Source organism: Ranitomeya imitator, chromosome 4 (genome assembly GCF_032444005.1).
Source record: "Ranitomeya imitator isolate aRanImi1 chromosome 4, aRanImi1.pri, whole genome shotgun sequence".
Classification (NCBI taxonomy): Eukaryota; Metazoa; Chordata; class Amphibia; order Anura; family Dendrobatidae; genus Ranitomeya; species Ranitomeya imitator.
The window spans coordinates 630,939,813-630,965,705 of NC_091285.1; the positions used below are offsets into that span (position 1 = coordinate 630,939,813).

The window sequence follows — 25,893 nt, forward strand, 5'->3', positions numbered from 1 at the left end:
CCAGGCTGGGCCGCCTCTCTGTCACAATCGGTGGCCGATTTAACACGGGTATCTCATACCTTGGTGTCCGCGCTGGATCGGTTACCCCTGCAGACCCCTGCCGTGGCCAGCGGGTCGCAGGAACCGCCACCCGAGACCTCCTTGCCAAGCTACAAAAGGTCCAGACAGGAACGTCGGTCTGAGTCCTCTTCGCGTTCCATCTCGCCGCCCGGCCCTCCCCCGCGGTTGGTGTCGCACCGTTCCTCCTCCCCTGAGTCAGGCGAGGCTTTATCTGATGCGCCCTCAGAGGAGATTTCGGAGCTGGATCCTAGCCAAATCGCCACCATGAGTGAGTCGGTCCAGAACCTCATTCGGGCTATAAACCAAACCTGTGGCATTAAGGATCCCTCTACGGAACCCGCAGATCAGGCGGTTTCGTTTAGACGGGCCAAACCACCTTCAAAATTTTTTGCTCCTCATCCTGAATTCGAGGAAATCCTGGCCAGAGAGAGAGAGAATCCGACCAGACGTTTTCAGAGGGGAAAACGCCTGGGGGTGTTATATCCTTTTTCACCAGATCTTACTGCCAATTGGACGGTCTCTCCCTCGGTGGATCCCCCTGTTTCCAGGCTGTCCACCAACACGGTGCTTCCACTGTCCGGCGGAGCGTCTCTGAAGGATTCTAACGACAGAGTTATAGAATCCTTCGCGAAATCTGCCTTTGAAGCGGCTTCAGCAGCGCTATGCCCAGCCTTTGCTTCCACTTGGGCTTCAAAATCCATCTCAAAATGGGCCAAGGATCTACGGCGAGGTATCCTGGACGGGGCTCCTCCCGCGCAATTAGCGGAACTTGCCAACCAGATTTCCCACGCGGGTGAATACCTGGTTTCCGCCTCCCTGGATGTCGCCTCTTGTGCGGCTCAGGCTTCCAGCAATGCCGTTGCCATCCGCCGGACCGTTTGGCTCAAGGCCTGGCAGGCGGACTTGTCCTCCAAAAAGTCCCTCACTAGTCTGCCCTTCCAGGGCTCTCGTCTCTTTGGTTCCCAGCTGGACCAGATCATTAAGGACGCCACTGGGGGCACAAGTTCCCTTCTCCCCCAGGCTAAACCTCGTCGCCCTCCCCCTAGACGGCAGTTTCGCTCGTTTCGGCCTTTTCGTCGCTTCGCTGCATCAAACTCCTTTTCCCAGCAGCAACAGAGGCCACAGGCACGTCAAGAGAAGAAGGCGGTGTCCTTCAGGCCCACTCCGTCATGGCGTCCTCGCTATTCCCAGGGTAGATCGTCCAGGCCCAGGACTGGAAGATCCACTTCCGCATGACTCTCGGCAAGACTCCAGCCCAACTCCCAGGTTGGGGGGCCGTCTTCTCCGTTTCAGGGACGTCTGGATTTCCGCAGTAGAGGATGCATGGGTCAGGGAAGTTGTATCCTCGGGATACAAAATAGAGTTCGCCTCCCGACCCAGGGATCGTTTCTTCCAATCTCGTCCTCCAAAAGATCCCGCTTTGTTTCCGGGCTTCTTCGCAGCCATCGCTTCTCTGCTAAAATCCGGGGTAATTGTTCCCGTCCCAGAAAAGGAACGGTACACGGGTTTCTACTCGAACCTCTTTGTGGTACCGAAAAAAGACGGCAAGGTTCGTCCCATTCTGGACCTCAAATTGCTGAACAGGAGGGTTCGCCTGAGACACTTCAGGATGGAATCCCTTCGTTCAGTAATTGCTTCCATGGAGGCTCAGGAATTTCTATGCTCTATAGATATCCAGGACGCCTACCTACATGTTCCAATATTTCCCGGACATCACCGTTTCCTGCGCTTTGCAGTGCAACAAGATCATTTTCAGTTCGTCGCCCTGCCGTTCGGTCTCGCAACCGCGCCAAGGGTGTTCACGAAAATCATGGCGGCGCTGATGGCCATTTTGAGGGTCAGAGGCTTGGTCCTGTTTCCATACCTCGACGACATCCTCATCAAGGCTCCGTCCTTTGCTCAAGCCCACGAAAGCTTGTCCATTGTTCTCGACACCTTATCCCGTTTCGGATGGCTGGTCAACCGGAAGAAGTCCTGCCTTATTCCTTCTCAGCGCATCATCTTTCTGGGCATGCTCTTCGACACTCGTCAGTCCAGAGTCTTCCTTCCCAAAGACAAGAGATCCACCCTTTGTCGGGACATACTCTTGCTCCAGGGTCCTCGGCCTCCCTCCCTCCGATCGGCCATGAAGGTTCTGGGGAGGATGGTAGCTACCTTGGAAGCGATTCCCTTCGCCCAATTCCATTCTCGACCCCTTCAGCAAGCCATTCTGTCTCAGTGGGACAGGTCGGTCTTCTCCCTGGATCGGCCGATCAGACTCTCCTTTCGGGTCAAGCGGTCTCTCAACTGGTGGCTGACGTCTCCTCTCATCTCCCAGGGCAGGTCCTTCCTTCCGGTTCACTGGCAGGTGGTGACAACGGATGCCAGCCTGATCGGCTGGGGTGCGGTTTTTCGCCACCTGACGGTTCAGGGCCGTTGGTCGCCGCAGGAGTCTGCGCTGCCGATCAACGTGCTCGAAATTCGGGCCATCTTTCTGTCCCTCCGCCATTGGGAAAGGATCCTCAGGGGCCTTCCAGTCCGGATCCAGACGGACAACGCCACGGCTGTGGCATATGTCAACCATCAGGGGGGGACTCGGAGCTCCTTGGCCCTTGCCGAGGTATCCAAGATCCTCCTTTGGGCAGAGGCAACGGTTCCGGTGATATCCGCGGTGCATATCCCCGGCATAGAAAACTGGGCCGCCGACTTCCTCAGCCGCGAGGGTCTCGCGGCAGGGGAATGGTCCCTGCATCCGGAGGTCTTCCATCAGATTTGTCTTCGATGGGGAACTCCGGATGTGGATCTCACGGCGTCTCGAATCAACAGGAAGGTTCCGCAATTCGTCTCCAGGTCCCGCGATCCTCTCGCAGTGGGCGTCGATGCTCTGGCCATTCCTTGGTCACAGTTCGAGCTGCCCTACCTGTTCCCACCCCTTCCATTACTTCCCAAACTGTTGAAGAAGATCAAAGCGGAAGGGGTGACGGTCATCCTGATCGCCCCGGATTGGCCCAGGAGAGCTTGGTTCGCGGAGCTCGTCAACCTTCTCGCGGACGCTCCCTGGTGCCTTCCAGACAGGCCCGATCTGCTGTCCCAGGGTCCGATCTGCCACCCGAATTCTCGGTCGCTCAGTTTAACGGCGTGGCTGTTGAGACCGCGGTTCTAAGAGCGTCCGGCCTTTCGGACCGGGTGATTCACACCATGATTCAGGCTCGGAAGCCTTCGTCTTCCAGGATCTACTACCGCACCTGGAAGGCCTACTTCCGTTGGTGCGAGTCCAACCGCGTGCCGCCTATGGTTTTTTCTCTGCCTTCTCTTTTGGCCTTCCTTCAGGCAGGACTGGATTCGGGCCTGGCTCTTAGTTCCCTGAAGGGTCAGGTCTCTGCGCTTTCCATCCTCTTTCAGAAGACCTTGGCCTCTCGGCCACAGGTTAAGACCTTCTTTCAGGGGGTAGCCCACGCCGTCCCGCCGTTCAGGGCCCCTGTGGAGGCTTGGGACCTAAACCTGGTACTGGACGTTTTGAAGGTTTCTCCCTTTGAACCTCTTAGGGAGATTCCTCTATCAGTTTTATCTTGGAAGGTGGCCTTTCTTGTGGCCATCACGTCCATTCGCCGCGTTTCCGAGCTGGCGGCACTGTCTTGCCGCCCTCCGTTTTTGGTCATTCACCAGGACAAGGTGGTCTTCCGACCTCCACCTTCTTTTCTTCCTAAGGTGGTTTCCACCTTCCACCTCAACGAGGACATCGTTCTACCTTCCTTTTGTCCAGCTCCGACTCATCCTCTGGAGCGATCGTTGAACAAGCTAGACCTAGTCAGGGCAGTGAGGATTTATCTGGATAGAACATCCTCTTTCCGGAAGACGGATTCTTTTTTCGTCATTCCTGATGGCACACGCAGAGGCCAGCCGGCTTCTAAAGCGACTATTGCTCGCTGGATCAGAACGGCAATTTTAGAGGCTTACCGGGTCAAGAACAGAGTGCCCCCTCCTGGGATTAAGGCTCACTCTACCCGGGCAGTCGGCGCCTCCTGGGCGGTGCACCACAGGGCTTCCGCCCTACAGCTTTGCAAAGCGGCAACTTGGTCTTCCATCCACACGTTCGCCAAATTTTACAAGGTCCATACCTACGCATCGGCGGACGCCAGCCTAGGCAGAAGGATCCTGCAGGCGGCAGTGGTGAGTCCTCTGACCTGATGGAAGTCCGTTCTCCCGCCCTTGGGACTGCTTTGGGACGTCCCATGGTTCCTGTGTCCCCCAATGAGAGGCGATAAAGAAAACAGGATTTTTGGTTGCTTACCGTAAAATCTGTTTCTTGAAGCCTCCATTGGGGGACACAGCACCCTCCCAATGTTTTCTGTTGTTATCTGTTCTATGACTGTTCTCACGTTACAGTTCTCAAGTTTGTGGTTATGGTTTTTCAACCTTGTTTCATTATCTCCTACTGCTTTCTCACTAACTGAAGAGTATAATGCCAGTCGGTGGGGTGTACACTGCAGAGGAGGAGCTAACTTTTTTATTTGCATAGTGTCAGCCTCCTAGTGGCAGCAGCATACACCCATGGTTCCTGTGTCCCCCAATGGAGGCTTCAAGAAACAGATTTTACGGTAAGCAACCAAAAATCCTGTTTTCCGGCTGGCCGGCGCTGACACAGGATGCAGGAGGAGTGCAGAGAAGCACAGCGCCGGGGACAGACAGCTGAAGGTAAGTATGTAGTGTTTGTTTTTTTAACGTTTACGCTGGTAACCAGGGTAAACATTGGGTTACTAAGCGCGGCCCTGCGCTTAGTAACCCGATGTTTACCCTGGTTACCAGTGAAGACATCGCTGGATCGGCGTCACACACGCCGATCCAGCGATGTCAGCGGGAAGTCCAGCGACGAAATAAAGTTCTGGACTTTCCTCAGCGACCAACGATCTCCCAGCAGGGGCCTGATCGTTGGTCGCTGTCACACATAACGATTTCCTTAACGATATCGTTGCTACGTCACAAAAAGAAACGATATCGTTAACGATATCGTTATGTTTGACGGTACCTTAAATGTGCGGTTACAGAGGTATGAGAAGAGAGGGCGAGGTCTGTGATACCGAGGGAAGAGAGGATCTGCAGTAGGAGGGAGTGGTCGACTGTGTCGAAGGCAGAGGACAAATCTAGGAGGAGTATAGAGAAATTGGCTTTGGCAGTAAGTCATTGGTAATTTTGGCTAAGGCTACTTTCACACTAGCGTCGTTTGGCCTTCGTCGCAATGTGTCGTTTTGGAGAAAAAACGCATCCTGCAAAGAACTCCGCCCCTTCCTCTCCGGACCTTACAATGGGACAGCGGATGCGTTGAAAAACTGCATCCGCTGCCCCCCGTTGTGCTTTTACTTCACAGCATGCGTCGGTACGTCGGCCCGACGCACTGCGACGGGCCCGTACCGACGCTAATGTGAAAGTAGCCTAAGGCAGTTTCGGTGGAACAGTGGGGGGCCTAAGCCGGACTGAAGGTTGTCAAAGAGTAGTTTAAATGAGAGGTAGGAGGAAAGTGCAGTGTGTACGTGCATTTCAAGCAGTTTGGACTGGAGACGAATGGGAGCGGTGAAATAGGCCGATAGCTGGAGCTAGAGGTTGGGTCGAGGAATGGCTTCTTTAGGATAGTTGTACGTAATTGTGGCGTGTTTAAAAGCAGAAGGGAAGGTACCAGAAATTAGTGATAATTTAGGGCTGGGATAAGTGCGGAGGTGCGGTTGGGGAGGAGATGGGATGGGCTCAAGTGCACAGGTGGAGAGGAGATGAGTAAGCTCTCCTTCAGTGATGGTATGGAGGAAGGTTAGTGGGAGAGGTCAGTGTTCTAGTATACATAGGGCTTGTGGTGGTTGAGTAGTAAAGCCTTGCCTGATTTGGTCGATCTTGTTGTTGAAGTGTAGTACAAAGGCTTCGGCTGAGTTGAGGAACGTCTGAGGGGTCAGTGGTGGGTGGAGGAGGGAGTTAAGTGTTAAATAGCTGTTTGGGGTTGTGGGGTATAAGCATTTATGGGGGGTTATGAGGTTGGTTTGTTTAGCAGAGGGGAGGGTTGACTTGAATATGAAAGTTGCTTGTATGAATGTGGTGAAGTCTTCCTGTGAATGTGCTTTTTTCCAGCGCTGCTTTACAGCCGTGGACACTCGCTGAAGCTTTTTAGTGAGGTTGGTATGCCAGGGCTGTCTATTGATTTGTCACACTCTGCCATGCACGAAAGGGGTGACTGAGTCAATAGCTGATGTGGGTTAAGTAATGCAGAAAACAGTGGCACGCTATCTGCATCGTGGAGTGAAGATATGGAGGACAGTGGTAAAACAGAGTTGGAGAGTGTGTGAGTCTAGGCGTGTGAAGTTTCTCCGGGGTTGAGATAGATGCTGGACTTGGGGGGCAGGTGAGCAGGACAGGGAAGAGAATATACGTGTTCAAATAGGGGGAGAGGGGCGATAGTGAGGTTAGTTAGGGGGCAGAGACAGGTGAAGATGATGTCTAATGTATGCCCATCTGTGGGTGGCTATAGCAGACCACTGGGTGAGGCCAGAGAAGTGATAGCGGTTTAGAGGCTGCCGATTGGTGGGTGTCAGTGGGGATGTTAAAATCACCCATGATGATGGATGGAGCAGAGAGGAACTATAGAAGGCAGGTGGAGACGTGGCCAATAAAGGTAGTGGCAGGGGCCAGGGGGTCGGTAAATGATGGCCACTTAGAGGTTAGAGGGAGGAGAATTGAGTTGAAGGTGCAGGTGGTGGAAAGGAGAAGACCCACTGTTCCACCATGTCTGTTGCCAAGGTGTGGAGTGTGGGTGAAGTGAAGACTAACGTAGCACAATTTCGTGTTTGTAAACTCCTCAAGAAAACTCCATGTGCACAAAGCCGTAGGTTTCTTGTTATAAATGAATCTGCAAAAACAACCTCCAGGATGGGTCGCAGGAACATGATGATTGCAGGCTCAGCCCCAACTAGTCGGAACATAGAATATTTGGTTCACATAAATAGGGTAGCGCCAGTAAAGACTGTACTGATGTAGATTTTATAAAGTACAAATCTCATCCACTTACTGTGGAATTTCTCCACAAGAAAATTGAGCAGCAAAATCCTCAGAACATCGCTATTTCCGTCATTTGAGAAGTAAAAATCCTAAATAACTTCTCAGTAATAGGTGTAATTGCTGATTTTGCTGCAAATTACCTTCTTTTTAGCAGAAAAGTCTGCACCAAAATCTGAACTAGTCAGTGAGAATTTGTCTGTAGGATTTCCAGGCGGTGCCTAGGTAAATTTGCTGTAGAAATATCCACGTAACAACGGACCTATACAGACTAGAGATGAGTAAGAAGATGAGCCGGATGTGGATCCGACATCCACATTGGTTACTCCTGGGTTCCTGGGAACTTTCTTATCCTGCACTTGAATGTTGGCTTCCTTGGCGCTCTTGCTAAAGGTACCCGGAGTCCTCACCTAGGAAGTTCGACTCTGGTCCCGCATACGTGGAGTAATATATGGAGGACAGTCGTGGATGCTGGTTCAGGGTTCTGCTAATCTAAGCCCAACCTTAATGTAGACCTTGCCAAATAGTCCCTTCTTCTTGTCAAGCCTCCAAAACCAAACAAACAAAACACCGTCTGCTGAACAGGCATCTGATGTGTATAGGGTTCTCCCAACTCTACCCCCTACAGATTGTCGGTGGACATCAGGATCGGGCAGTCTGAGTTGAAACCCCCAATGCTTTTTTTTATCCAGACAGACAAATTGCTGCCAATCATTTGTGTGTATGGGGGAATGTGGGGAGTTGTCAGTCTTCTGATCGCTCGGTGTAAGGGCCCCGTTAATCTAGTTAGTCAATGTAAGGAACTTGGCACTCAGAGTGATGAACAGTAATCCAGAATTACATACAAAAACATTTCGATCTGTGTCAGACCTTCATCAGTGTGCTGGAAAAAGATATCAGATATACAGAAGAACTTGGTCTGTCAATCATCATAGTAAATATCATGTAGAAAGATATTTCTAAAGTAAATAAATGGCTGGTAAATAAGCCTCAGCCCATATTGCGTGAGTATGGGGAGGGTGGTAGGACACCGCTTCGTATGGGTAGGTGAGGTCCAGTGCTATGGTCTACAGACCGGGAAGACCGATACAGCTTTACATGTCTCTGATTTGCTTGTTTTTTGTTTTTTTTATCAGGAGCCAAGAGAGTTTCCAGACGGACTCAGACAGCTACAACGGCGCGGTGAGGGAAAACTACACATGGTCACAGGATTACTCTGACCTGGAAATCAAAGTGCCTGTGGCGAAAGATGTGGTTAAAGGCAGACAGGTGATTTGTGTGCTGCTCTTTCGTTATGTCTGAAGCCGACGTGCCACCACGGCTTCCAGTAGAGGGTGATACAGACTAGTACAAAAACCAGACAGAAAATTGCTTTAAGTAGACACAAAGGATTTTTGAGGAGTCTCGAGTGGTTTTTATTCATCTGCAGATGTGAACCAGCCGTACGTCTCAACCTGTGTAGAGAAACCTTCAGAACCTGCCTGCATGGTATTGTCCTGTGTAATAGAGCCGTATCTCATCTTCACTCACCGGCGCAGTATTGGTAGAGTCAGTCATTTAGGGAAGTCAGTACCAGCCCGTGTGACAGCTAACTCCACAAGTGTCAGCCCGAGACCTCACACATGGACTAGATGTTGGTGACCAAGCTTGTTTTGGCCTTTAAAGAGGATTTCTAATAATGGACAAAATTGGGGCAAAGGGAGGTAATGCCTTAAATAATCAATATAGATATTACTCACGGGTTGAAGCTGAAGCCCTCCAATCCCTGTTTGTGCCAACCAGTGAGCCCCATTTGGTCAATTTGCAAGTTTTTTTTTTTTAGACTAGAATGATTAAACTGTTCCAATCCCAAGCATTAACACAGGGGCCAGGCTGTTAGCTGCAGGGCTGCAAAGGACAACTGCACCTTAAAAATAGGGTGCCATAGAATAAGGTGCCTTATTATTTGTGTAAAGGTGTATTGGTTGTCATAAAAGGGTTAAAGCGAAACTTTTCATTTAGAGGCACTGGTGTTGGAGAACTGAGTTTTCATCCATTATTGGTCCCAAATGTCCCCTTGCAGCAGTCTTCGTACTATAGCCTAGCACTTTCATAGTAATTTCTAGTTAGCAGGTAGTCTTGGATTTACCTGCTGCTCTCACGTTCTGATTTCTCCATGGTAATGGGCATTATACGGTCAGAGATGGAGGAAATATGCAAATATCCTCTTCAGAGATGAAGCGCACAGAAACTTTAAAGTTACCAATTGGAAGCAGCAATCCGAAAAGGTCAATATCGACCCTTTAGTGAGACTTGTCATATGACTTGGGATTAGGAGCCATATCAAAAACTATTTGCAACACTTGCCCCTCATCAGTGTAAAAGCAGGAGATCTGATTTGGCTGGGTGAGAGGCCTCTGACTTGGGTCTAAGGGGGAATGTTTCTTTTTGTAGAGAGTGCATAAATGGTGTAAAGAGACTTATAGGCCATGCAATGCTTCTATGGGAATTGAAATATGGAAATTTCCTCTTCAGAGAGGAAGAGCACAAGATGTTGAGTGCCACCTATTGAGGTATCGGTCCTAAAAGTCAATAACGAGCCTTGTCTCCACTCCACCGTTCCTAGTGTTTGGGCTCCCCCACCCTCTTCCCATTGTTGTGCACCTAGTTTCTCCCTCACCCAGCGTGACAGATGGCCAATTTCCAAATAACCTTGTCTCCTAATCATGTGGCAATTGACCCGTCATGGGTGGGCGCAGCTTTAGCCGCATGGTGTGGCCTGTTTACAACACTTAGTGAACGAGAGCACTACGATACATGAGCAGCGTCTGAGAAATAAAGCTCACCCTTCTGCCCCTAGTCTTGTGAGCAGCCTGCCTCCTGCTGACTGATTACCAGGACAGGCAGAGCAATTCTTTTTTTTTTTTTTTTTTATTATTAGATCGCTCCTGCTCATCAATTCCAATGATAATACTTAGGGAAGTATTGTACATGCAGTCTTCTTAATATAGAAGCATACGTTTGCCAAACGGGAGCCTACACTTTTAACCCTTGGAGATACCTAGCGAAGGAATATATTATGTAACGGAAAGTGGGAATTATCAGACGTCGGATAAGACGGTGATACTCGATGAAGCAGCTTGATTCTCTCCACCATCTGTAGGTTGCATATTCTTATGAGGCTTGTCAGCAGGCTGATGGAAAAGATGCTGCTCCTAATCTTCTGAACTGGGACCACTATAGACTTCTAATAATGGGGTCTTTGGTAAAATCCTCTTCTCGCTTTTATTGACCATTTTACTGCAGAGGTCCGTGATGTCCCTCTCTTATAGGAAATCACCTTTAGAGTTACACAGACATCGGGAGAGGCCTTTACACTTCCAGTAGGGGACACTATCTAAACATTGCAGCAAGTCAGTGGCCACTGATTGGCTGCAGCGGTCATGTGACGTTCCAGCTGGAAGAGACAGTCCCCCTAGCTTTCTCTGGCTGCACCAGTCACGTAACGTACCCCACCAGAATAGGGAGCATGGAAACCTTTGTAGGATGTCATATCACTGCTGCAACCAATCTGCGGGTTTTGGTTGCAATAGTCAAGTGACAATTTCCACCGGAAGAGAAAGTCAGGAGACTAATAGGCAGTGATGCACTGTATGTGTTTTTCTTTTTAATTTTAGGACCACCAGGGGCCCATTTATAACTAAATAATTGTAGTAATGGACGGACCCTTTACCCGATTGATGCTATATTGCTTCTCTGTGTACTCCCCCAGGTATCGGTGGACTTGCGCGGCTCATGTATCCGAGTGGCCGTGAGAGACAGTCAAGGCGAGCGTGTCCTGATGGATGGGAACTTCACTCACAAAATAAATGCAGAGACCTCCCTGTGGAGCCTGGAACCTGGGAAGTGTATCTCGGTAATAAGATAGATGATGCCTCACGAGTGGCACGTACCGCTTACCTGGAGGCAGGTGTGAGTCCTCGGTGATACCCCCCTATAGATCTGCTCAGCTTATTGTGCTGCATAACTGTGCAAGACCCGGTTATTACTTTCCCCATTTCATTATCTGTACTGATTGAGAACACAGAGAACCAAGAGAGGATGTACCAAACTTGAGGTCCAAAAATGAAGCTGTGGAACGAAAGTTGTAAGGCCGGGATCACGCATGCGAGAAACACGTTCGTGTCTTGCATGTAAAATCCAAGCTCTGGCGCCGGCACTCCAGAGCGGAGCGTGCGGCCGCATAGGAACATATGGAGCCGCACGCTCCGCTCCCAAGTGCCGGCGCCAGAGCTTGGGTTTCACATGCGAGACACGGACGTGTTTCTCGCATGTGTGATCCCGGCCTAAGGCTAAAAGTACCTTTACTAAATAAGGAGGGTAAAATAGAAATGGATTGACAGGTAGGGTGGAGGTCCGTGGTCCAAGTGGGGCCACACCCCGACGCGCGTTTTGAAACATGTCCTTCATCGCCACCTACTACTCACCGCGATATTTATCTAATGTCACCATATAGCTTATCACTTATTTGATATACCCCATCTTCATTCAGTGGTCTGGGGTTTTTAAAGTTTTTGATCAATTAATATATAAATATTAATTTTTTTATCTTGTATAGTAATCAAAGTATTTCATTCAAGTGCAGGCCCTTCTTTGTATGTAGTGCTACCATTCACCATGCTTGTTTAATAAAGGTACTTTTATCCTTACAACATTCGTCCCACACCTTCTTCTTTGGACCTCAGGTTCGGTACATCCTCTCTTGGTTCTCAGAGTTTTCCCAAATGGTTTACAATTCATCCACCTATCAAATATATATCACTCATCGGGGTTTATCTAATATATAATTGCCTAGAATACTACTTCCTGCAATTTGTGCCAACTTCCTGTCCGGAGATAATGTCCGGAGCTAATGTCCGGAGCTAAGTGACGTCAACAGTGTCCAGTGTCTGATTGGTTGCCGCCTGCTGCGAGCGACCAATCAGAAACGTGCCGTACTGTGACACACTCCGCCCGCCATTTTGGTGTGATTTTTGAATTTTTACCTCACAGCAAGTTTCTACTGCGTGGAGGCGGGCCCAGTGACGTTGCTCTTCAAGCTCCTGCCGAATTTCGTCAAAAAAATGATAATACCATTTACCAAAACTATATATATTTAGTTGTGAAGTGGTTCAGTGACATTTTCACACCAATTTTGAACTTTTGTTTGGTGTTTTCTCCATATACTGCCTATTATTTTTGTTCTTTTTTACTATTATTTATTAATTGTATTATTCTTACATTTGAATAAATAAAGTATATATGGATTCTAGACTCCCGATTCTTTAGAATCGGGCTGCCATCTAGTATATATATATATAAATCACTAGTGGGAGTAAGCTGATCATGACATTGTCATTTACCTACAGTACAGACCAAAAGTTTGGACACACTTTCTCATTTAAAGATTTTTCTTTATTTTCATGACCATGAACATTTTACATTCACACTGAAGGCATCAAAACTATGAATTAACACATGTGGAATTACATACTTAACAAAAAAGTGTGAAACAACTGAAAATATGTCTTATATTCTAGGTTCTTCAAAGTAGCCACCTTTTGCTTTGATGACTGCTTTGCACACTCTTGGCATTCTCTTGATGAGCTTCAAGAGGTAGTCACCGGGAATGGTCTTCCAACAATCTTGAAGGAGTTCCCAGAGATGCTTAGCACTTGTTGGCCCTGTTGCCTTCACTCTGCAGTCCAGCTCACCCCAAACATCTCAATTGGGTTCAGGTCTGGTAACTGTGGAGGCCAGGTCATCTGACGTAGCACCCCATCACTCTCCTTCTTGGTCAAATAGCACATACACAGCCTGGATGTGTGTTTGGGGTCATTGTACTGTTGAAAAATAAATGATGGTCCAACTAAACGCAAACCGGATGGAATAGCATGCCGCTGCAAGATGCTGTGGTAGCCATGCTGGTTCAGTATGCCTTCAATTTTGAATAAATCCCCAACAGTGTCACCAGCAAAGCACCCCCACACCATCACACCTCCTCCTCCATGCTTCACGGTGGGAACCAGGCATGTAGAGTCCATCCGTTCACCTTCTCTGCGTCGCACAAAGACACGGTGGTTGGAACCAAAGATCTCAAATTTGGACTCATCAGAACAAAGCAAGGATTTACACTGGTCTAATGTCCATTCCTTTAGCCCAAACAAGTCTCTTCTGCTTGTTGCCTGTCCTTAGCAGTAGTTTCCTAGCAGCTATTTTACCATGAAGGCCTGCTGCACAAAGTCTCCTCTTAACAGTTGTTGTAGAGATGAGTCTGCTGCTAGAACTCTGTGTGGCATTGACCTGGTCTCTAATCTGAGCTGCTGTTAACCTGCGATTTCTGAGGCTGGTGACTCGGATAAACTTATCCTCAGAAGCAGAGGTGACTCTTGGTCTTCCTTTCATGGGGCGGTCCTCATGTGAGCCAGTTTCTTTGTAGCGCTTGATGGTTTTTGCCACTGCACTTGGGGACACTTTCAAAGTCATATCCCAAAATATCTATCACAGGATCTCTTTCTTTTTTTTTTTTTTTTTAAATCTTTTTATTAAAGTTTTGTAAATACAGTACAAATCAAACATTACCATCAATAGGTCAAATGAAAGAGTAACAATATTGAATAATACTGTAACCCCAAATTCCCTCCTCCCCCCCCCCCACATAAACCTAACCGGAAAACCCCATACTCTGCCTGCGCGCACCATAGAGATGTCTTAAGGAACTGGCGATCTGCCACCTATCCGCTGCAAAAGATACATTGAGTATTTTCAAAATGTGTTTTTAGTTTCTCCCTAGTCTCCAGAGGAAGCGAAGGAATAAAAGATGCCCATGTGGATAGGAATCTACCTACTTGTTTCTCTCTGTTAGTTAGTGTGTCCAGCCACTCCATTCTGAATATGAACTGGATTTTAGTGCGGATGAAAGACAACGAAGGGACCCCTGGTCTCAACCACTGGTGTAAAATGCTTTTCCTGGTTGCCGAGGCCCAAATCATAAGTGTTGCTTTGATGTGTCTAGGTAGTTTGTGGGATGCCTCGTCTAAAATATTAAAAATAGCCCATTGTGGGGTAAGGATCTCTTTCTTGCACAGCCATACGATTTTCCAGTTGCTTCTCCCACATCCAACCAGTATGAATTCAATCTCGTACATTGCCATAACGTGTAGAATCCCTGCCCCCTCGGACTGGCACCTAGGACACTCGGAGGTCTGTCTCAGCCCTGCCTTATATAGTCTATCTGGAGTTCTCTATACTCTGTGAAGCACATATAATTGCGAAAGTCTACCCGGCTCACGTAATAATTGGAGAATATACTCCATGATATCCTCCCATTTATCCTCCTCTATCCTTCCCAACTCTTCCTCCCATTTCTCTTTTGCAGAAATCCCACTTATTAAACCTGACAGGGCACACCTGCGAAGTGAAAACCATTCCCGGTGACTACCTCTTGAAGCTCATCAAGAGAATGCCAAGAGTGTGCAAAGCAGTCATCAAAGCAAAAGGTGGCTACTTTGAAGAACCTAGAATACAAGACATATTTTCCGTTGTTTCACTTTTTTGTTATGTATATAATTCCACATGTGTTAATTCATAGTTTTGCTGCCTTCAGTGTGAATGTACAATTTTCATAGTCATGAAAATACAGAAAAATCTTTAAATGAGGAGTGTCCAAACTTTTAGTATGTACTCATACTTTACATTATTACCTTTAGTATAGCGCCACCTGCTGTTCATGTCCACCTAATGAGCTGCACGGTGGTGGTCACACATGCTCTGTCGCTCTCCCTCCATTAAGTGACCCTGTGTTCATCGCACAGCAGCCAACAGAAATTACTTACTGCCCTTCATCTCATGGAAAGAGCAGAGGCAGTATAAAGATATAAAGACTCCTACAGGAGAAGTAAAAATGGACTCTATTTTCAGCTGCCAGTGGGGGAAGGGGAGAGATTCTTCCCAGGTTACATACCCAGATCCACAGTAGGAGCAATAAGGGATATGCATGGAAACAAAAAAATAATGTAATGTTAACTTATGCTAGAAACTAAGCAAATTACTATCACCTGTTTTTTTTTTTGCTATCTACTGTGAGAGCAGCATAGTGTAGGGACAGAGACCCTGATTCCAGTGATGTCACTTACTGATCTGCTTGCTATCATTTTTATGCAATTACTGTATTCTCTGCTGCTGATCTAGCAGAGTTCAGAATGCTGAGCTCTGTAAAGCCACGCCTACACCACTGATTGGCAGCTTCCTGTGTACAATGACAGACAGCTGCCAATCAGTGCAGGAGGGCGGGGTTACATAGAACAGTTGCCCAGGAAGCACGAGTCACCTAGTCCTGTAGTGATAATCTCATGCTGATAAAACACTGATTGTATTGAAACTACAGCACACAGCCTAATAAGTGACACATCCCTGGTATCGGGGTCTTAGCCCCTACATCTTCCTGCTCTCAGATTACATAACGAAAACCTGGTGAAAGATTCTCTTTAAATCAGCTCTTTGGGATGTTTGCAATAACAATGATTCATAGGATAACCTTGGACTCTGCACTGGAGCACTGTCATTTACATCTATATGGATGCAGGTTGTGAGGCATTGATGCACTTTACAGGCCGTTCTGTTTCTCACCCTTTAGCACCACTCTGCTCTCCCAGTTTACACATTACTCCACTGGGAAACTGAGAAATTACTCATTAAACCAACCTTTTGGGGTCTTATATTTTTCCCCCCCCCCAGATTAGTCTGAGTAAATGCGGGGAATACTGGTGGAACGCCGTGTTAGAGGGCGAGGAGAAAATCGACATAGACAAGATCAACAAGGAGCGCGGCATGGCTACCGTGGACGACGATGAACACGCCGTGCTGGACAGGCTCACTTTTGACTATCACCAAAAGCTGCAAGGGAAGCCACAGAGCCACGAGCTGGTACGTCGTAGCCTTAGATGTGACTATCCTCCTTCACTATAGAATATCACTTTCTATGCTTATACACTGACTACGGGAAAATGGCCCCAGATTCTTGCTCTTGGCACCACCTCTACATATCCAAAGGGGAAGAAAATTTTTTTTAAACCTTGATTTGTCCCCTTTCCACACATTAGATGAACGTCAGCCGAACACATGTTTTTGTGAGGAGGCCATGGACCATGTGATGAGTGTGGGGTTATTACTTAATATGATGGTGGATTTAAAGGAAGGAGGAAGCACCGGTCATATCGTATATTAATATGCCAGATAAAGATGAGCAACTTGATCTGCGCTGCCCTTGTCTAACGCCCAGTCTGGTCCACTTTGGCAGACGGTCTTCTCTTCTGGGTCCTGCATTTAAAGGGGCTTCAGGCACTTACAAGGCCCCGCAAGATCGGGACTGCACATTGCACATCATGACATTATTTTAGGCAGCACAAAATGTTGTGGGGCTTAGTAAAAATGCTGAGAAGACCGGCTACCTTGGAGGACGGGACTGGACGCCCGACCAGGGTTCTACAAATCAAATTGCTCATCCCTAATGCTAGGTCTTTTGTTTTCAGAACGATACCCAACCACTAAAAGTATCTGGCATTGATATAGTCCTCCAAACTCATAGAGAACGCATGCATGTCCTGTGTGGGTGTGCATGGGGGGGTGAGGTCAAGAGCAAATAATCTTGGCCGAACAACTATCTAAAGTGAAAGGGTTAGCTTTATATCCTCCTTCTTCCCCGGGCTGAATGGAAATCTAGTTCACACGAGTTATCAATCAGATTTCATAGGATTGTAAGCTGAGCGCTTAGTTATGCACTAGGTATACCGAGCGCTTAGTTATACTCTAGGTAAATTTCACATTCCGGAACCTTAGAAAGCTGAATGACGATTACTCTGGGAACTGTAATTGCAGCCTCTTGCACGGCTTTTATAGGAGCACACACTTTATATGATTGACCACACAATGCTGCCTTATTCTTGTTCCCTTACAGAAAGTCCATGACATGCTGAAGAAAGGATGGGACGCGGACGGCTCGCCGTTCAAGGGGCAGGCGTTTGATCCTTCCATGTTCAACATCTCGCCCGGTGCCGTGCAGTTCTGACACAGGAGCAGGATCTAACGTGTCCCTCCTGCGGTCAGTTTACACGGTCACAGGCCGCGCCTTCCTCTATCATTACAATACACTTCCACGTATAACAGTGTATTTAAGTGCTTATTTATAATCGGTTTGATCTGGAGCTTTTATCTTAATTCTGCGGAACATTTTCCCTTCCCTTTTTTTTTTTTTTTTTTGTATTCCGAATTGGTGCAAATTTTCTGTCCATGTTTCCACTCCGATGACATCTCCAGCAAGGACATTGGTAAGATGGAGGCAGACATAAGAGTTAGGACATGGCTTACTGTATTTTTCAGTTCACCCAGGAAATTGAGGAGGAGTTGCATTAAAAAAAAATTCCAGTAAAACCAAATCTACGTAGTTGGAGGGAAACTTGTTAGCAAAAAAAAAAAAAACAGTATGTATCGGCAACCATAAAGGTGATCTGTAGGTAAATACTATTTTTGTTCTGCGGTCTAATTGCAAAAAGGAAGTTAAATTCTCCATGTAGTGCTCACTTCCAGTATTCGGGGCGGCGCAGGGGTAGTGAAATGTTGCTCACTACACTATTACTTTCCTCGCTGCGCCGCGCACCTTGTCAGCCAAGAGGCAGGTAGGCATTATAATGACACGCTTACTGTTCCCTGCTGCAATGACTGGAAGCGAGCAGCTTCAGAACAAATATTCCTTTTCTACCCACAACCGCACTTCCAATTAAACCGCTACTCATGTTCAACATGGTGTATTTTTTTTTCCTTTTTAATAAGATCATTTTTTTATTAAACCATTTTTTTCCATTGTACATACATTGCAACAATTTTAGCAATGTAATATACATTCAAAAAGGGAAAAAACTCCCTCCCCATCAGTAACAAAAAATATATAATGAAAATGAAAAACAAAATGTTCTTTATTGCATGAAGTCATTAACAATACTAGTATATTAAAACTGTTTTTACCTGCAGATTAGCCCACTGGCTGCATGTAAAGACCATGTTTTTGCTGACAAGATCCCTTTACCCTTTTACTTTAAAATGAGGAGCATGTGAGCCCCCTATCTGAACCCGTCTTCCTCTCTGAAATCTCCATATATATGCTATGTGTGTGTATATATATATATATATATATATATATATATATATATATATATATATATATATATATATATATATATATATATATATATATATATATATATATATATATATATATTTTTTTTTTTTTATGTGTATATATATATATATATATATATATATACATATGTATATATATATATATATACATATATATATATATATATATATATATATATATATATATATATATACATATATACATACACACACACACACACATACATACACACACGATCTTCCAAATTATTATGCAAATGACATTTTTCTCGGATTTTCCTAAATGGTCGGTGCAAATGACAGTCATAGTAACATAGTAACATAGTAACATAGTTAGTAAGGCCGAAAAAAGACATTTGTCCATCCAGTTCAGCCTATATTCCATCATAATAAATACCCAGATCTACGTCCTTCTACAGAACCTAATAATTGTATGATACAATATTGTTCTGCTCCAGGAAGACATCCAGGCCTCTCTTGAACCCCTCGACTGAGTTCGCCATCACCACCTCCTCAGGCAAGGAATTCCAGATTCTTACCGCCCTAACAGTAAAGAATCCTCTTCTATGTTGGTGGAAAAACCTTCTCTCCTCCAGACGCAAAGAATGCCCCCTTGTGCCCGTCACCTTCCTTGGTATAAACAGATCCTCAGCGAGATATTTGTATTGTCCCCTTATATACTTATACATGGTTATTAGATCGCCCCTCAGTCGTCTTTTTTCTAGACTAAATAATCCTAATTTCGCTAATCTATCTGGGTATTGTAGTTCTCCCATCCCCTTTATTAATTTTGTTGCCCTCCTTTGTACTCTCTCTAGTTCCATTATATCCTTCCTGAGCACCGGTGCCCAAAACTGGACACAGTACTCCATGTGCGGTCTAACTAGGGATTTGTACAGAGGCAGTATAATGCTCTCATCATGTGTATCCAGACCTCTTTTAATGCACCCCATGATCCTGTTTGCTTTGGCAGCTGCTGCCTGGCACTGGCTGCTCCAGGTAAGTTTATCATTAACTAGGATCCCCAAGTCCTTCTCCCTGTCAGATTTACCCAGTGGTTTCCCGTTCAGTGTGTAATGGTGATATTGATTCCCTCTTCCCATGTGTATAACCTTACATTTATCATTGTTAAACCTCATCTGCCACCTTTCAGCCCAAGTTTCCAACTTATCCAGATCCATCTGTAGCAGAATACTATCTTCTCTTGTATTAACTGCTTTACATAGTTTTGTATCATCTGCAAATATCGATATTTTACTGTGTAAACCTTCTACCAGATCATTAATGAATATGTTGAAGAGAACAGGTCCCAATACCGACCCCTGCGGTACCCCACTGGTCACAGCGACCCAGTTAGAGACTATACCATTTATAACCACCCTCTGCTTTCTATCACTAAGCCAGTTACTAACCCATTTACACACATTTTCCCCCAGACCAAGCATTCTCATTTTGTGTACCAACCTCTTGTGCGGCACGGTATCAAACGCTTTGGAAAAATCGAGATATACCACGTCCAATGACTCACCGTGGTCCAGCCTATAGCTTACCTCTTCATAAAAACTGATTAGATTGGTTTGACAGGAGCGATTTCTCATAAACCCATGCTGATATGGAGTTAAACAGTTATTCTCATTGAGATAATCCAGAATAACATCCCTCAGAAACCCTTCAAATATTTTACCAACAATAGAGGTTAGACTTACTGGCCTATAATTTCCAGGTTCACTTTTAGAGCCCTTTTTGAATATTGGCACCACATTTGCTATGCGCCAGTCCTGCGGAACAGACCCTGTCGCTATAGAGTCCCTAAAAATAAGAAATAATGGTTTATCTATTACATTACTTAGTTCCCTTAGTACTCGTGGGTGTATGCCATCCGGACCCGGAGATTTATCTATTTTAATCTTATTTAGCCGATTTCGCACCTCTTCTTGGGTTAGATTGGTGACCCTTAATATAGGGTTTTCATTGTTTCTTGGGATTTCACCTAGCATTTCATTTTCCACCGTGAATACCGTGGAGAAGAAGGTGTTTAATATGTTAGCTTTTTCCTCGTCATCTACAACCATTCTTTCCTCACTATTTTTTAAGGGGCCTACATTTTCAGTTTTTATTCTTTTACTATTGATATAGTTGAAGAACAGTTTGGGATTAGTTTTACTCTCCTTAGCAATGTGCTTCTCTGTTTTCTTTTTGGCAGCTTTAATTAGTTTTTTAGATAAAGTATTTTTCTCCCTATAGTTTTTTAGAGCTTCAATGGTGCCATCCTGCTTTAGTAGTGCAAATGCTTTCTTTTTACTGTTAATTGCCTGTCTTACTTCTTTGTTTAGCCACATTGGGTTTTTCCTATTTCTAGTCCTTTTATTCCCACAAGGTATAAACCGCTTACACTGCCTATTTAGGATGTTCTTAAACATTTCCCATTTATTATCTGTATTCTCATTTCTGAGGATATTGTCCCAGTCTACCAGATTAAGGGCATCTCTAAGCTGTTCAAACTTTGCCTTCCTAAAGTTCAATGTTTTTGTGACTCCCTGACAAGTCCCCCTAGTGAAAGACAGGTGAAACTGCACAATATTGTGGTCGCTATTTCCTAAATGCCCAACCACCTGCAGATTTGTTATTCTGTCAGGTCTATTAGATAGTATTAGGTCTAAAAGTGCTGCTCCTCTGGTTGGATTCTGCACCAATTGTGAAAGATAATTTTTCTTGGTTATTAGCAGAAACCTGTTGCCTTTATGGGTTTCACAGGTTTCTGTTTCCCAGTTAATATCCGGGTAGTTGAAGTCCCCCATAAAAGAAAAAAAATAAAACGCACGCGTCCCCTATGTTAAACATAGGGGCGCGTCGCCACTGCGTCGCCGACGCAACAGCGGCGCAACGCTAATGTGAACGTAGCCTTAGTGCGGACACCCGATCGACATAGCACAGGGCAGCCCAGAACTCCTGGACTCAAGCGATCCACCAGCCTCAGCCTCTCTGGTAGCTGGGATTACAGGCGCATGCCACCGCACCCAGTCAGTCTAATAATAGTCATCACCCGTTAGAGTATACATCGAATTTTATTGAAGAAACCTCCAAATAATAACAGTATAATCTCCAAAATGAATAAAACCTCAAAATGCACTGTTTCAAATTATTAGGCACAGTAGAATTTCTAAACATTTGATATAAAGAAGTGAAAATGCTCATTTGTGGAATTTGCAGCATTAGGAGGTCACATTCACTGAGCAAAAAAGCTATTTAACTCCAAAACATCCTAACAGGCCAAGTTACATGTAACATCGGACCCTTCTTTGATATCACCTTCACAATTCTTACATCCTTTGAACTTGTGAGTTTTTGGAGAGTTTCTGCTTGTATTTCTTTGCATGAAGTCAGACTAGCCCCCCAGAGCTGCTGTTTTGATGTGAACTGCCTCCCACCCTCATAGATCTTTTGCTTGATGATTCTCCAAAGGTTCTCTATAGGGTTGAGGTCAGGGGAAGATGGTGGCCACACCATGAGTTTATCTCCTTTTATGCCCATAGCAGCCAATGACTCGGAGGTATTCCTTGCAGCATGAGATGGGGCATTGTCATGCATGAAGGTGATTTTGCTCTTGAAGGCACATTTCTGCTTTTAGACCATGGAAGGAAGTTGTCAGTCAGAAACGCTATTTACTTTACAGAGGTCATTTTCACACCTTCAGGAACCTTAAAGGGCCCTACCAGCTGTTTCCCCATGATTCCGGCCCAAAACATGACTCCTCCACCTCCTTGCTGATGTCGCAGCCTTGTTGGGACATGGTGACCATCCACCAACCATCAACTACTCCATCCATCTGGACCATCCAGGGCTGCTCGACACTCATCAGTAAACAAGACTGTTTGAAAATTAGTCTTCATGTATGTCTGGGCCCACTGCAACAGTTTCTGCTCATGAACACTGTTTAGGGGTGACCGAATAGTAGGTTTATGCACCACAGCAAGCCTTTGAAGGATCCTACACCTTGAGGTTCGAGGGACTCCAGAGGCACCAGCAGCTTCAAATAACTGTTTGCTGCTTTGTAATGGTATTTTGGCAGCTGCTCTCTTAATCCAAGTTGTCTGGCAGAAACCTTCCTCATTATGCCTTTATCTGCATGAACTCTGTCTGTTCTCTTTTTCAGTCACAAATCTCTTCACAGTATGATGATCACAAAGTTTTTGTGAAGTATCTAATTTTTTCTTACCTTGTCCAAGGCATTGCACTATTTAACGCTTTTCAGCAGCAGAGAGATCGTTTTTATTTCCCATATTGCTTGAAACCTTTGGCCTGCTTAATAATGTGGAACATCATTTTTAAGAAGTTTCCTTTAATTAGAATCACCTGGAAGACTAATCACATGTGTTTAAGATTGATTTCAGTGATCCATTGAGCCCTGAGACACAATACCATCCATGAGTTTATTTGAAAAACAAAACCGTTAAATCTTTACGACACTTAAATCCAATTTGCATAATAATTTTGAACACTGTGTGTATATGTATATATATATATGTGTGTGTGTGTGTATATATATATATATATATATATATATATATATATATATATATATATATATATATATATTAATTATGCACACGAGACCCATGGTTTTTCAATATCATGCTTTGCAGAACTATGTCAATATCTGCACCCTCCCGAAAGACTAAGCCAATAGGTGGGCTTACACCCCCCGACTTGCAGCGTTAAAACGGCCGCTGATCTGTAAATATTTACCAGTCGGTGGTCATTTAATAGCTTGTTTGCACAGGCAGATCACGCCTAATGAAGCAGACTGAACGATCTGTATTGTTCTCGGCAGCACACAGTAAACAGGACTTGCGCTGCCGAGAAAAATGATCGTTTGTGCACCACGAAAGATCATTTCGCCCGATGAACAATCGTTTTACTCATTCGTCGGCTGACCATCAGACTGTTTGGACTGCAAGATTATCGGGCAGCGAGCTCTCCTAGAAGCCCTCCTTCATGGTAATCTTGCTGTGTAAAGAGACCCTAAATTTTTGTTGGTGGGTTTGGATGCTTGAGAACAGTGTAAGTGAAGATGGTGCATGGTTTCCTGATGCAGATTTGGCCACAAAGTAAAATTTGCAGCAAGTCTACAATAAATCTGCAACGAAAGCCGCATGGAAGACGGGAGTCTTCCATAGTGGAAAGATATGACGTGTTAATCTTCTCTAGTTTTCTATAAGCAGTAGGGTTGGATTAATCCAGTGCAGAGATTATTCGTAACGCAATTGTGCGACCAAATGTCTCCACGTCTGCTATGTGTGGCTCCTGAACCCTTAATCCCAGCATGATCTGGAGATGAGGGCTACCTCTGGCTACCATGTTGTTCCCGCACTCACTCTTCCTTCAGGCTATTCTCTGCACACGGGTAAATCACTGGAGTTATTTTTTATTTTGCATTTAAAGCCGTTTACAGCCAATTTGGCCCTATGACATTATTTGCTTGTGATCATAACATTTCACATATGATGAAAACCATTGACCAGGATTATTAAAATAGTGCTGGAGGCTGCCACGGTAATAAAAAGATAAAAAATGATGTTGCATATAGCAACCCTTGGATTCTAAGATCTGCGCTTTGTGTCATTTTGTTGGGTCGTACGACTTATTTATCCTCATAAATGGGACCCACAGATTCATGTGGTTACAGTAGACTGCTCTGCAAATTCGGTATTCTTTACTGTTCTGGCCTGTGAGACCCTCTACGCCAGATGGCGGTCTTTGCAATGGGAAACAGTCCCCCACCCAAGAGTAGTCTCTGCTGTGGGCCTATACTGTACTTCTGATTTTGGATAGGAAGGGGGCATATATGGATCTTTCTCATACATAGGAACTCCCTGAGAAAAAAAATGGTAGCCTTTTTCAAGACAGATTACAGGGCTGTGTGCTGCCATTTTTATGTTGCACATACAGTGGGGGAAATAAGTATTTGATTCCTTGCTGATTTTGTAAGTTTGCCCACTGATAAAGACATGAACAGTCTATAATTTTAATGGTAGGTTAATTTTAACATTGAGAGAGAGTATATCAAAAATAAAATCCAGAAAATCACATTATATAAATTTATTTGCATTTTGCAGTGAGAAATAAGTATTTGATCCCCTACCAACCATTAAGAGTTCTGGCTCCTAATCAACTCGTTACCTACATTAAAGACAGCTGTCTTACATAGTCATCTTTATAAAAGACTCCTGTCCACAGACTTAATTAATCAGTCAGACTCTAACCTCTACAACATGGGCAACACCAAAGAGCTTTATACGGATGTCAGGGACAAGATTATTAAGTAAATAAGGCAGCACACTGCAGCGCTGAGATGCCCTAATGTGGCTACCAGGTACACATAAAATTGGCCATTTTTATGCGCTAAAAGCTCTCATTTTTCATATTTCTAGTGCAGTAATGCAGTTCAATTTTCGTATTTCATGTTTGCATGTTTCAGCGCTGCAGTGTGCTGCCTTATTTACTTAACTATATACGAGTTGGCAACTTTAGGTTCAGCACCTGTTCACACTTAGTCTATGTTTGGATGTGACGGTCAGATTTTTTGAAAAGGGACAAGATTATTGACCTGCACAAAGCTGGAATGGGCTACGAAACCATAAGTAAGACGCTGGGTGAGAAGGATACAACTGTTGGTGAAATAGTAAGAAAATGGAAGAAATACAACATGACTGTTAATCAACATTGATCTGGGGCACCATGCAAAATCTCACCTCGTGGGGTATCCTTGATCATGAGGAATGTGAGAGTGTCAGGATTCCCCTGACCGCTGCCACCAATTCGTCACGATTCACACCGTGACCGTCACCCCTACGTCACGGGTCGGGGTGACTTTAGGCCAACAGACGGCTATCACATGTGCAGGGGGGCTTATCTTAGTTATCCCTCCACTGCTAACAATGAGATGAGAAAACACACACAAGGCTATTGACCTCTTAGTTTACAGCAGGGGCTTATTCTAGGTATCCCACTGCTTTCAATATACCACAAACTGCAGGGATTTATGTATATCCCGCTTACAGTTCCACTTAACACTTGCAGATCTCTGGCGCCCCCCTTACTCTCAGGTCAGATTAGGTACTGCACCCTGGGTAATTGGTCGCCAGAAAGGCTGCCTGCTATGTACTGGCTATTGGGCACGCTGCAGCGACGCGATAACTACTCCCACTCAGGCAGGAACAATAATTATCAACGCCGCAGTCGCTACAGCATCACTCAACAGTCAGCACACTCTCGCTGCCACCAGCTTCGATTAAACGGGTCCGAAGCTAACACAACAGTAACAGTAGCGTATTTCCCTTCAGAAGATTTAGGGTACGGTTTAGAGCAGGAGAACGAACTAATATTAAATATTATATCCCATAAAAATTAGGCAGTGCTTTATCAAAAATATTTTATAAAGATGTTACAAATGAGACTATTGCAAATATGTACACGGGTAATTATAACATAAAGGGAATAAAGGAGAAAAGATAACACTCACATGTTCAAAGCATGGCAGGCAACCATACGTCCCAGCTCATTTTGACGTGCTGCTGGCTTCAGGAGAAGACAAGAAGTCAGGAAGAAATC

At 45.3% G+C, this 25,893-nt stretch overlaps 1 protein-coding gene across 1 annotated transcript in view; it reads left to right on the plus strand.

The window, feature by feature from the left end:
- Positions 1-17,638, plus strand: part of NUDCD3 (NudC domain containing 3) — a 39,538-nt gene extending 21,900 nt beyond the window's left edge. Inside the window, exons 4-7 of the mRNA XM_069766718.1 lie at positions 8,208-8,340; positions 10,823-10,966; positions 15,826-16,014; positions 17,045-17,638. Coding sequence (XP_069622819.1) covers positions 8,208-8,340; positions 10,823-10,966; positions 15,826-16,014; positions 17,045-17,155 — 577 coding nt within the window. The 3' untranslated portion in view covers positions 17,156-17,638. The remainder of the gene's footprint in view (positions 1-8,207; positions 8,341-10,822; positions 10,967-15,825; positions 16,015-17,044) is intronic.
- Positions 17,639-25,893: the final 8,255 nt, after the last annotated feature.